Source organism: Amblyomma americanum, chromosome 6 (assembly GCF_052857255.1).
Source record: "Amblyomma americanum isolate KBUSLIRL-KWMA chromosome 6, ASM5285725v1, whole genome shotgun sequence".
NCBI classification, from domain to species: Eukaryota; Metazoa; Arthropoda; class Arachnida; order Ixodida; family Ixodidae; genus Amblyomma; species Amblyomma americanum.
This window is the reverse complement of record NC_135502.1, coordinates 45,944,176-45,955,721: the sequence shown is the minus strand read 5'-3', so window position 1 is coordinate 45,955,721 and position 11,546 is coordinate 45,944,176. Positions and strand designations below refer to the sequence as shown.

Sequence of the window (11,546 nt, the reverse complement as noted above, 5' to 3'; positions counted from 1 at the left end):
ATCACTAATAGAAAACAAGCCTCTATTTTATCAAACACAAGGTCCTCCACAGCGCAGAGGTACTACAAAACAATATAGGGTGGAAGATTACACTGAGTGATGTATGAAGTTAGTCAGTACTTACTTCACTTCCCTGGTTTACATCTGCACTCATGGCACAAGAAAGCAAATTTAGGCGCGACATGCTTATGAGTACCGCCATCATGCTTGAGCTATACTGTCCCGTACTGTCGAGAAGGAGTATTGCCAATAAATTGGCAAAGGGAATAAAACCCAGAGACATGGGTTTGGTTTTGGTTTCATGGGGTTTATCGTCCCAAAGCGACACAGGCTGTGAAGGAAGACGTAGTGGAGGACTGCTGATAATTTCGACCGCCACGTGGAGTTCTTTAACGTGCACTGACATCGTACAGCACACGGGCCTCCAGCATTTCGCTTCCGTCAAAATGCGACCGCCGCTGCCGGGGTAGTTAATAGGTTGTAAGTAACTAAGAAATACTGCAGTTTTCAAGAGCAGGAACTCTGTAAATACAATCTGAAGTGTGTATCTCGGCCATTCAGCATTGAGAAACAGATGTTAGTTAGATGAGCAACCGTGAGTAACCACGCCACGAATGGGCTCAAATGCACGTAAAAAGTACGCATGGTCAAAAGCTGTAAGGGTGAGTCTAGGTTCGGTATTCGCGCTTCAAATTTGAGGACAGCATTCGCAAGTGGTATCGACAACCAAGGCAAAGATGCAGAGCGCGTCTCTCCAAGAGAAAGAAAGGCTGAAGCTGAAACCCCTGATAACTGCAGAAGAGAACAGAACTGAATTCTAGTAACGATCTTGCATAAGCCTTATAAAGAACCCGAGTATCACGGCGCATATATATATATATATATATATATATATATATATATATATATATATATATATATATATATATATATATATATATATATATATATATATATATATATATTCTGGACGTATCTGTCTAAAGTGAGACAGAAAGTGCCATTTCTTTCTTCATACCCTTCTTCTCTTCCTTACTATTTAAAAGCGTCGCGACACTTATGGACCTTTAATTCTATTTGGCGGACAAATGGCGCCTTTCTAACAGAAAGGACGATGAGGAAGCATCTACAGTTGAATCACGCAACAATGAAATCGACTGGACGCGCGAGAAATTTCGTTGTCGCGAAATTTCGCTGTCGAGAAATTAACCAGAAATGCAAGGCAATAACTCCAGCAAAACATAGTTTTATTGCCAGAAATCTGTGAGCTTAGCCTGCTTGCCTTTCACTGCCAGCAGCGGCGTCACGCGACTCTCGCACTCTGTTAACAGCGACATCGCAACGACGTCATCGTGTGTGCCGAGGAATTTTCTAATAACGTCGAAGGCACCCAGTATCTGCGATGAGGGTTCCGGGGCAGGTAAATCTTGAGCGGAGTCGTCTCCATGATCGGGCGGCTCTTCCGGCTCCCGAACACTTCTGATGATGTGTTCATCGCGTCGTTGCTCGTGGACAATCACGTCCGCGTCAGCGTCGAGGAAATCGTCCAGCGCTATGTCAGCAGGGACGTTTCCAGCTTCCTGGAGCAATTTCCAAGTAACGTCAATCCCCGGTGTCGATGACGATGGTACACTTTCCGCGGCTACAGTCGTGCTGGTCGCCTTGCTGTCGACAAACCCGGCGTGCTTGAAGCAGTTGCGGAGCACGCTGCACCGTATTGCTCTCCATGCCGCAGCCATCATTTCTAAAGCCATGAAAAGATCGACTTTCGTCTCCCTACCAGTGTCGGTATTCAGGAGAAGCCGCTGAACCAACCTCTCCCGGTAGAAGACTTCATGCTCCGGATGATGCCTTGGGTTGAATGACTGAGGTACAGTTCGGCGGGAAGAACTTAAGCTCCACACTTGACAGCTTGACGTCGTCAATGCGGTGCGCTGAACAATTGTCCAAGAGCAAACAAACCTTTCGATTTTGTCTGCTCATGTCGCGGTCAAGTGCCGCCACCCAGTAAGCAAAAATGGCACGGGTCATCCACGACCGGCTGTTTGCCACGTACTTGACAGGTAGGCTCCTGTTCCCCTTGAAGCAGCGCGGTTTTGCACTTTCGCCAATAACTAACGGGAGGCATTTGTCAGACCCATCCACATTTGTGCACAGCAGCACAGTCACTCCTTTCTTGCTATGTTTGCCTCCGTGGCAACGCTGCCCTTTAAAATCAAGCGTCTTCGTTGGCAGCATCTCATAGAAGAGGAACGTCTCGTCTGCGTTATAAATATCAGATGGAGCGTAACTGCTCATTATGTCAGTCATGTTGTCCGCCGCCTATGCGGATGCGCCGTCAACGTCCGCAGATGCCGATTCACCGCACAAAACCTTGCCGACGATGTTATGCCGTTCTTTAAAGCGATTCAGCCATCCTATGCTTGCATTAAAGTCATTCAGCCCCAGCAAACAAGCATAATTTAGGGCCTTCTGCTGTACAATTTTGCCGCTCTGGGGCATGCTTGTTGCTCGCGTATCGATGAACCAAGCATAGACAGCCTTGTCAAGCTCTTCATACGTTGGTTGCGTCACTTTCTTGTGCAGCGCTGAAGTGCCCGATGAAAGTGCCTTCCTAATGCTGTCCTTATTCTTCAAAATCGTCGATAGCGAATTCGGCGCGATGCCAAAATCTGCGGCAAAAATTGCCTCCTTCTTGCCACTTTCCGCTTCGACGATAATTCTATTCTTTTCTTCTAGCGAAATAAACTTTCGCTTCTTCGTTGGCGGCGACATGGCAGAGGCGATCGACGAGATCAGACTGCAGCGAGAGATTGACGATCAACACACACCGACACACGAGAAAATGGCGGCAAGGGCTGCGGAGAAGGCGGGGAGGGGAGGCTGGCGACTGGATTTGGATTCGTCTTTGGCCCTCGTACGGTCGGCGGCCTTCGCACGGCGCCAACAAGTCCCATCGCTGCTTCCCTATGACGAATAAACGACTCCAAACCAAATTCTTTAATAAATACATGAAAATGTAACAAAACATACATTCCATGCATTATTTAGCTGCTCCAAGCCACTTCTTTACCAGGGAATAATCTCGTACAGCACCCAACACTTGAAGAAAGGCGGGCCACTGACCGGTGGAGGCTCGCGAAAAATTCGCAGAAGCGCATGTGTTCTCACAAAGTAATTCGTTTTCGAGGGAATTTTTATACAATAACTCCTATGGGGATTTCGCGCAGAATGAAAAATACTTCGTTGTGGCGAAGATTTCTTTGTAACGGCATTCGTTGTGCCGGGATTCAACTGTATATCATCAAGGCTATGCGCACGCAAACCCTGCCTATAGCTGACCAACACGCGCAAAGCGGCAATCACATGACGGCTCACGTCCTCATCACTCCGCTTAGAACAAAAACAGCTCGTGCGAGTTCACACTTTTTGTTCATTATTAGTTGAATACATTTCGTGTCGTCAGCTTGCGGACATTATTTTGGTGAGAGCCACTCAGTCGTGTCAAATGCGACCCACTTCCAACAGAACCAAGAGGTTCAGGAGGTCTCCCTGTGCATTGTTGCATTTGTATGCAACCAGCGTTGTATACGGACTTCACGGATGTGTATGATAGTTCTGTTTATTGTATAAACAACTCCTTTTCTGGAGGACTTTTGACTCCTTCTTGTCCTTCCACACAAATAATTATAGCTAAGAACCGAATGGCCCCTTGTTTCTTTTATCATTCGGTATTCTGTTGCGAAGGAAGCAGTCATGTTCATTCGAAGGCCCCTTCGTCGCGTTCGTCGAAATATATACCACCACTCCCTTGCAACTATGTGGGGCTTGTCTCAATGACGTCGTGACATTTAAACAGTCTAATTCATCCTTCATTATTTCTTCTATCTTACGCTTCTTTCTCCGTGGAGCAAGGAACATAGATATAGACTACGATCACAAACAAAGGCACACACTGTTCACAACTAAAAATGATACACCGGACCCTTAGGTTCCCCAGCGCGTGTTTAGATACTGACCATGTCATGACATAGCTGAGATCTGACTACATTATCCACAGTTTTGTTCTGACCCATGGCGCATAGACAGCGGCTACGGTGTCGTCGTTTATCACGCTACCTTATACCACGTACATGTCGAGTACGTTCGTATGTTCGTACCGCTGGGCACCACACCTTCCTGAAACGTAAGCGACGAGAACATGCTTATGCTGCAAAAAGGTGTAAAAATTTTGACCATTTGTAACTGAATGAAGGTCGTTAATCAATGAAAATCTTCATGGCCGCACTGGTTTGCAGTGTTGTTTTTTTTCTTAAATGCAGTTATAAAGCAGTAAGGGCATGCGCGTTGACGCCATCGCGCCCTCTCTAACACAGCTGTCGACACCGGTTGGCATGGGAAGCGGGATGGTGGGCAGTCTAGCGTGATTTGAAGGTAATAAAGTTCTTTCCGGTCAAAATGGACCCACAAATTTTTCCTGGCGTGACGGCCACTAAGTCCGCAGCTAACATGACGGCGCAGGATAGAGGAATCTTTCGGCTAGCCTTGTGAAAATAAACTTCGTTAGAGCAATTTAATATTAGCAGCTTAACCCTGAAGTGGTCACCTTCATATTTTATCAAAGCCACAGAGCCGCGGAGCAAGAAGAGTGCGCACGTGTGCTATCTGACCCGATTGCGGGAAAGAAATTACCTTAACATAGATTAATATAAACGCTTAGAGTGGACACCCGGGACCTTTCGTGGCCGAACACGGCGTTCCACGCATCCGCGAGATATATTTTCATGTAAAAAAAGAAAAAGAAAAAGGAGCGGCTGTGGACATCGAAAGCTAAATTGTGTCCTCCGAGACTTGCGACAAGTGGCGACTGTCTCTAGGGCTGGTGCGCTTCCTCGCCTCCGCTAGGCGCGCCGAGAGCAAAAGTCGGCCGCAGGGGCCTACGGGACTGTTCTCTCTTATCCAGTTTACTGTATATTACTCTATTACCCTCGGTGATAGCGCACGAAAAACAGAACGGCACAGGAGTACCGCTGCAGTTATCGGTCGAGGGCTCAGTGGAAGGAGATGTCTCTTCACGGGCAGCTCGCACTAGTGACGGGCGGTGCCAGCGGGATCGGTGAGGCCGTCTGCCGCACATTGGCTGCCGAGGGTGTCACCGTGGTTGTCGCAGACAAGCATGTGGAAGCAGCCCAGAAAGTGGCAGTCTCTCTGGGAGGTCAGTATTCTAGCTTTCATTCGTGTTGAACTTTTTCTTCAAGGACGCTGAAGATGGCTCTATAAAAACTTTTTATAGCTGTGTTTTCCTGCCGTGCGCGAGCTCTTAGTTCGGTGGCACTTTAATGTTGCTTGTAGCACTTTCCTCAGCACTTGCTGCTACTTCGTTTCCTTAGTTAAGCGCTCCATATTAGCTGTTCAGTAATTTCGTATCTTTTCCGTATGGCTCACCCGGAAACTATTGGGAAGGAGTCTGTATGAATTAATTTTATGGGCAGTCATATGGTTAATAATTCATACGGAGTTCGTGTGATGCCATGCCGATTATGTGAAAATCTTCCGAAAATTGTACTCAAAGGATATAGAAATGAGCGAGAAAACAAATGGGAAGCATATTAACTTGCGTCTATTCTTTCATAAAAAATCAGTATGTCTTCGTGTCACTCGTAAAAAAAAACTCCACTTATTTTTTCTTATACTTTAGGCTCTACTCCCCTACGCGAAGCTATCAACAACAAATATTTGGGTGCTACCTCGACACTAACATTGTCGTGCAATACAGATATTAATATAATATTTGTCTGCTCTCCGCAAACTGTGCTTTTAGAGACACAAAATAGAAAATGCCCCTACTAATTTGAAATTACTCTGTTACTTACTCGAGTATGCATGTATTTCATGGTATCCTCACACTAAGTCAAATATTAGTCACCTTGAAAAAATTCAAAGAGAGGAAGTTGGGTTTATATTTATTCAATTCGCAAGGCTTCACTCTCTCTCTAAAATTATGGCAGACAATTGTGTATACCTACCCTTTAATTACGTCTAAAGCAGTTGAGACTTGAATTCCTTTCCCTCCATCTTAACAACAAGCTTGAAATGAATAAATCGCCTTATATAACGCCTGCATTAACGCGTCACACCAGACATCATCATCCTGACTCACTCGCACCCTATAATGCTCGAACTGATACGTTTGAATTTTCCTTTTTTCCTCGGACAATACCGGACTGGAACGATGGTGTACTGACTACAGTGTGACTAAAAATTGTATAAATTTGTACTTGTGTGTTCCTGTTTTGTTCATTATTATTTGTATATATTCTAATACTCTGCTTGGACCCAAGGGTCTGCAGTATGTATTAAATAAATAAATAAATAAATAAATCCATGGGCTTCATATCCCGATAATTTCAAATGCGCCACCTTTATGGAACGCTTCAGCGCGGTTTCACCTCCTCTCGGCAGTTTAAGCATGTTATTAACGAAAGGGGAGTGCTCAGAGCAATATTAATGAAAAAAAAGTAGCCAGAGAAAAAAACAGCGGATGGGATGCGATGACCGGATAAGAGCGGATGTGAACGCTTTTCATGTTGTGCTAATTAGGCAAATAAGCGCGGCTTTCCTACATGTTTTTTATTGTTTTTGATTTTTGCGGCCATGAATGGGCGCCCTCTGGTTCATTTACAGCAGCCAATAATAAGATTATAATTTCAGAGATGCAGTAAATCCACGCTGTTTTAACGCTTTCCCTTGCCTGTCTGCTCTTGGTCGGAATTAACAAAGCAGTGAGCAAAGGTGACGCCATGGATCAATCCTTTGCAGGCGAGGCAAAGCACTGTGCCATGCACGTGGACGTTGGCGACTCGTCGTCCGTGGAGAAACTTTTCCACGACATCAACGCCGTGTTCTCCCAACCGCTCAGCATAGTTGTCAACTGCGCTGGAATCCTGCGCAGAGCGCCTCTCGTCGAGTGCACCGAGGAACTTTTCGATGACGTCATCAGGGTCAACCTAAAGGTAAGACGGCAGTCGAGAGATATTCCGTCCGGTGGAATTCATAGTAATATGAATGTCCTCTTCATCTCTTCAATGATGAACTGAAAATAATCCTTGTTCCCTGATTTCACTTCGTTTTAAGAGACCCTGGTGATGGAAATCAATGGGAAGCCTTTCAATGAACACCGCCTCGAATCCCATGATGTTCCTTTGGCATGGAAAACCATCACATCATTGGCCATTATTATGCAATAGCCATTAGCCATTATAATAACTGTAACTTGGCTCGTTGAAAACGTTCTAAATAATTTACAAATTTAGAGCACAAAGAAGCGCTGCTGCTTAGCGGAGCTTGAAGTCTCAATTCCGAAAGTCAGAAATTAGGCGCCATACACTTGCCCACGATCGAGTTATATCTTACAGCAAAATAGCCTTCTAAACAAGTATAACTACTCTTCACCGCCTCAGACATAGGCTCAACTTAAACGTTTGCGACAGCTAGAGAGAGATACGGAAAAGAAAATTTTTATTATCCAATCTAGATATAATACTGCTACATTTACAACAATAATACATATATTAATACTAATACATTTACTAATCACCTTCTTGCAGCTTTGGATAGCTCTTCGATTGTTGATTACATGTTCATTGACTTTGCTAAAGCATTCAATACCGTATCTTATCCTCTTCTACTTCTTAAACTTAGCAAATTAAACATAGTTAGTGGGGTATTAAAATGAATTAAGTGTTTTTTGGCCGGTAGTACTCAGTATGTAACAGTTAATGACCACGGTTCTGATCTTTCTTCACTAACATCTGGTGTCCCTCAAGGATCTGTTCTAGGACTTCTCTTTTTCCTATTCTATATTCATGGTGTGCCTGATCTCAAAATCATTTATCAGGCTGTTCGCTGACGACTGTGTAATGTACAGAAAAATTTCCAACCCATGTGATACCTTGGTTCTTCAATGTGACATTAATAACATTTCTGGTCTGTGCGACACATGGCTAATGAAACTTAATGTATCTAAATGTAAAGCAATGAAAGTAACACGAATACCTTACAAAGCTACACCGCATTCATATATTCTAAATGGCTCTCCCTTGGCTTTCTTTTCTGCATATAAGTATCTGGGAGTATACACTGCCAATGACCTCGCATGGAAAACGCATATCGAACGCATAACGAACAATGGTCATCGCATGCTTGGATTCCTTCTCCGTAACTTTTCACTTGCTCCGGTTAGTTTAAAACTACTTCTGTACAAAACGGTCGTCCAATATAAAATAGAATATGCGTCTTCCGCATGAGACTCTAATATCAAGTAACTGATTAATGCTTTAGAATCTGTTCAGAATCGTTCAGCCCGTTTTATCTTGACTAACTACTCGCCTTCGTCTAGCGTCACATTCATGAAGCGAACTCTAGACCTTCCAAATCTCTCACTGCGGCGTCATCTTCCTAGACTTTTCACTTTCCGCACAATATAATACACAAACGAATCGTTAAAACAAAGTATTTTCACTGCTCCAAGTTAGGTATCATCCCGTATTGATCATCGATTCAAAGTGAGTGTTCCAAGTTGCAGAACCAACCAGTAATTTCCTTCTTTCCTGCCCAAGACCAGCTCAGACTGGAATCACCTGCCCGCCTGCATCGTCTTCATCTCAGAAATAGAAGCATTCAAATCTGCGTTTTTTCGTCATCTAGGTTAATGTCTCTACTTTTGTAATTTATTTTGATTAATTACTTACCACTCCTATCGTAACGCCTCAACGGCCCTAATAGTAACGGAATAAATTTAAAAAATAGAGTTTACCAGAAGAAACTATCACTGTGATTAGGCTCCTCGCACAGTGAAGCGCGCAATGCAAAAACAACCGTATACTAAGATCCGGTTTAACATCTAAACAAGCCCCAGCTGGTTTAAATCACTTCGAAGTCCTACACAACGGCACCTCCCAAAAAACCACAGCGTTGCTTTAGTGTGAAAAAAAGATATTAACATTTGCCGTCAAGGAGTTGAATGGCGGTAGTTGGGGCGCAGAAAATTCTGCAAATAATTTTCAATTGAGAATGTGGGATTGGGCGTCATTTCTAACTTAAAGAAAGCTTCAGTTATCTCCATAAGTTCTCCTCTTAGCTGTTGGGCTGGACACTGCTGCTGGAGATTATATCTACTTGAAAATGGTGAAGAGCGCGCCAGTATACTTAGCGGAGATTTTGATGACGAAAACGACGGGTATTCAGCGCACTCCATAGTGTCTCATCGCTTTTGCACTATGGTCCCCATTGAAAGAAAATGCCGCTATCTGTCCGTCGAAAGCCTCCACCCAGCCAACTCCACCCTCCAAAAGATCCACCCACTTATGCACAACCACCTGCCAGAAGGCCTAGCAGGAGCGGAATAAAAAAGCAACGGTAACATCAAAGATGCTATGGGAAGCCTATCATTGTAGAGGCGTCCACACACCTGTGTAGAGGCGCTGCCGCTAGACGACGCTCTGCACACTGCGGTGCGCAGACGGCACGGAGTTCGAGCGTTCTATACAGGTCTGTGGACGACTGTACAAGCGCAAATGTAAAAGCGAAACAGAAAATCATCTATGCTAACGTATATTTGTCGAGTTTCATCATATTACGCCTCTTCATATTCTTTTTTCTTCTCTTTCAGGGCACCTTTGCGGTGACACGTGCAGCCAGCCGTGAGATGCTGCGTTCCGGCAAAAAGCTGCCCGAAGGAGGCGCTGCCATCGTAAACGTAGCCAGCATTGCAGCCAGGCGCTGCACTAGGGCCTCCGCTGCCTACGCCGCTTCTAAGGCCGGCGTTGTGGCTCTAACAAAGTCGGCGGCGCAGGAACTTGCTGCTCACGGCATTCGATGCAACACCGTGCTGCCAGGATGGGCGGACACTGCAATGACAGCTGCTATACCTAGCGAAATCAGAGCAATGGCTATCTCCGAGACGCCGCTTAAACGGACCGCTAAGCCTCAGGTGTGCTCGCCAACGGCTAGTTCTTACATCACGGGTGCAGCACTGGAAGTCACTGGAGGAGTTTACATGTAAATGTTCCTACTTTGTGAGTAGCACGCTAAATGTACGACTGGGCTGTTATAAAACTCACTTGCCTTCTGATCCCTCTAGCAGCGTTATTCTTCTATTGCAGATACCTACATTTCTAGCCTAAAGACACTACAGTTTGGGAAAAAATTGTGACATTCTGAATTGTGGCTCATTTTCTCGGAACATTTTTGCTCAAATATGGCACTCATGTTCACACCCAAGAAATGAGTATGACAATAGGGCTCTCAAGTTTTCATCGCAGGCGATGGGCAACAAAGATTGGTTATATTATGATATTATGACGACACGTAAATAACTGGATGCCTAAAATACAGCATGTGCGGAAGCAACACATGGAAAGGAACAGGAATGTATTACATACTTCCATTTCAAAGTATTATGATTTACATATTTGGTAAAAACGTCAACAGATTACATCTGAATCATGTTCGGCAATATTATAGTCGTCTCGCACAATACACACCGCTACATTTTAGCGGCGATCAGCTACTCCACCGAGTCGGTGGACAGAAAGTCACCAGAATAGAAGAGAACAGTCCTTGCGATATTCAGGTTGGCGCCTGCATATCTTGTACGTACCTTGTCAGTGCGTACAGCATTGCCCCTTTGGTTACATAATTGTTTCGGCATATACAAGCAAAAGTTTTTAAGCACTGCAGGCTTATAGGCAGCGTCAACAATGCTTGAGCCAGGCTCTCGTTTCTCTCTCAACCCCCCTCCCCCCTTGACAGCCTGTTAGGTAGCAAAAAAAGGAAAACCCATGACCCTCGCAACATACTGTCAAGGATGCAAGTAAATGTGTTGCTCTTTAACACCGTCAGAAAGATCTTCTCGCAATCGTTCGGTATGGCTGCCGATCCCGTCAAAGCAAGTACACCTCTCCATAACATATCCACACTCGTGAAAACAGAAGTTACTCGTCCATATCTTCATGATAGTCACATCATCAGAACCAGAAACATGATGAGATGGCATCCCCGTGAGCTGCAGTGAAGCATGTCGCCTGCTGACTGCACATTGAGAAGGGTTAAGCGGCGTGCTGTACACATTTTACAGCGACAGCTGTAAGGGTTGCGTTCACCGAAGTCTTGTCGCCGTAGGCCCATATAACCTCTTACAACCCCATGAGTCCTTACCGCACCCGGCTACTACTAATACCGGAGCCCCCTTCCATACCCTCACAGCTTCCCATCCTCTCTCCTTGTCCTGTCGTTGCGCTTGTCACGCAGCACATCTACGTTATACGAATAGATGAGCGACCGTGCGAGAGATGCGGTCCTGCATGACGCACGCCTCTCCTACACCACTACTAAAGCTTCCCAGTGGCGCCAAGTCGAATGTAGCGCCACAAACGCAACAGCCAACCCGCACTCAGAGTTTCTAAATTATCTGAGTAGCATCAGCGTTTCACGGCACCCCAGTTGTCGTAGCAACCCACATTACCACAAAGGTAAATATATGTAAC

The 11,546-nt window shown here is 45.0% G+C and overlaps 1 protein-coding gene across 1 annotated transcript; it reads left to right on the top strand.

The window, feature by feature from the left end:
* Window positions 1-5,016: 5,016 nt before the first annotated feature.
* LOC144136752 ((3R)-3-hydroxyacyl-CoA dehydrogenase-like) lies at window positions 5,017-10,129 on the top strand. The gene is made up of 3 exons (XM_077669343.1): window positions 5,017-5,215; window positions 6,820-7,013; window positions 9,671-10,129. The coding sequence occupies exons 1-3, from the start codon at window positions 5,065-5,067 to the stop codon at window positions 10,061-10,063; spliced, it is 738 nt and encodes a 245-aa protein (XP_077525469.1). The 5' UTR covers window positions 5,017-5,064; the 3' UTR covers window positions 10,064-10,129.
* The last annotated feature ends 1,417 nt before the right edge of the window (window positions 10,130-11,546 follow it).

Excerpts from the sequence above, each read along its gene's own strand:
- LOC144136752 (XM_077669343.1), top strand. The coding sequence starts at position 5,065 with ATGTCTCTTCACGGGCAGCTCGCACTAGTGACGGGCGGTGCCAGCGGG. Across the intron at positions 5,216-6,819 it reads AGTGGCAGTCTCTCTGGGAG|GCGAGGCAAAGCACTGTGCC; the intron begins GTCAGTATTCTA and ends AATCCTTTGCAG. Across the intron at positions 7,014-9,670 it reads TCATCAGGGTCAACCTAAAG|GGCACCTTTGCGGTGACACG; the intron begins GTAAGACGGCAG and ends CTTCTCTTTCAG.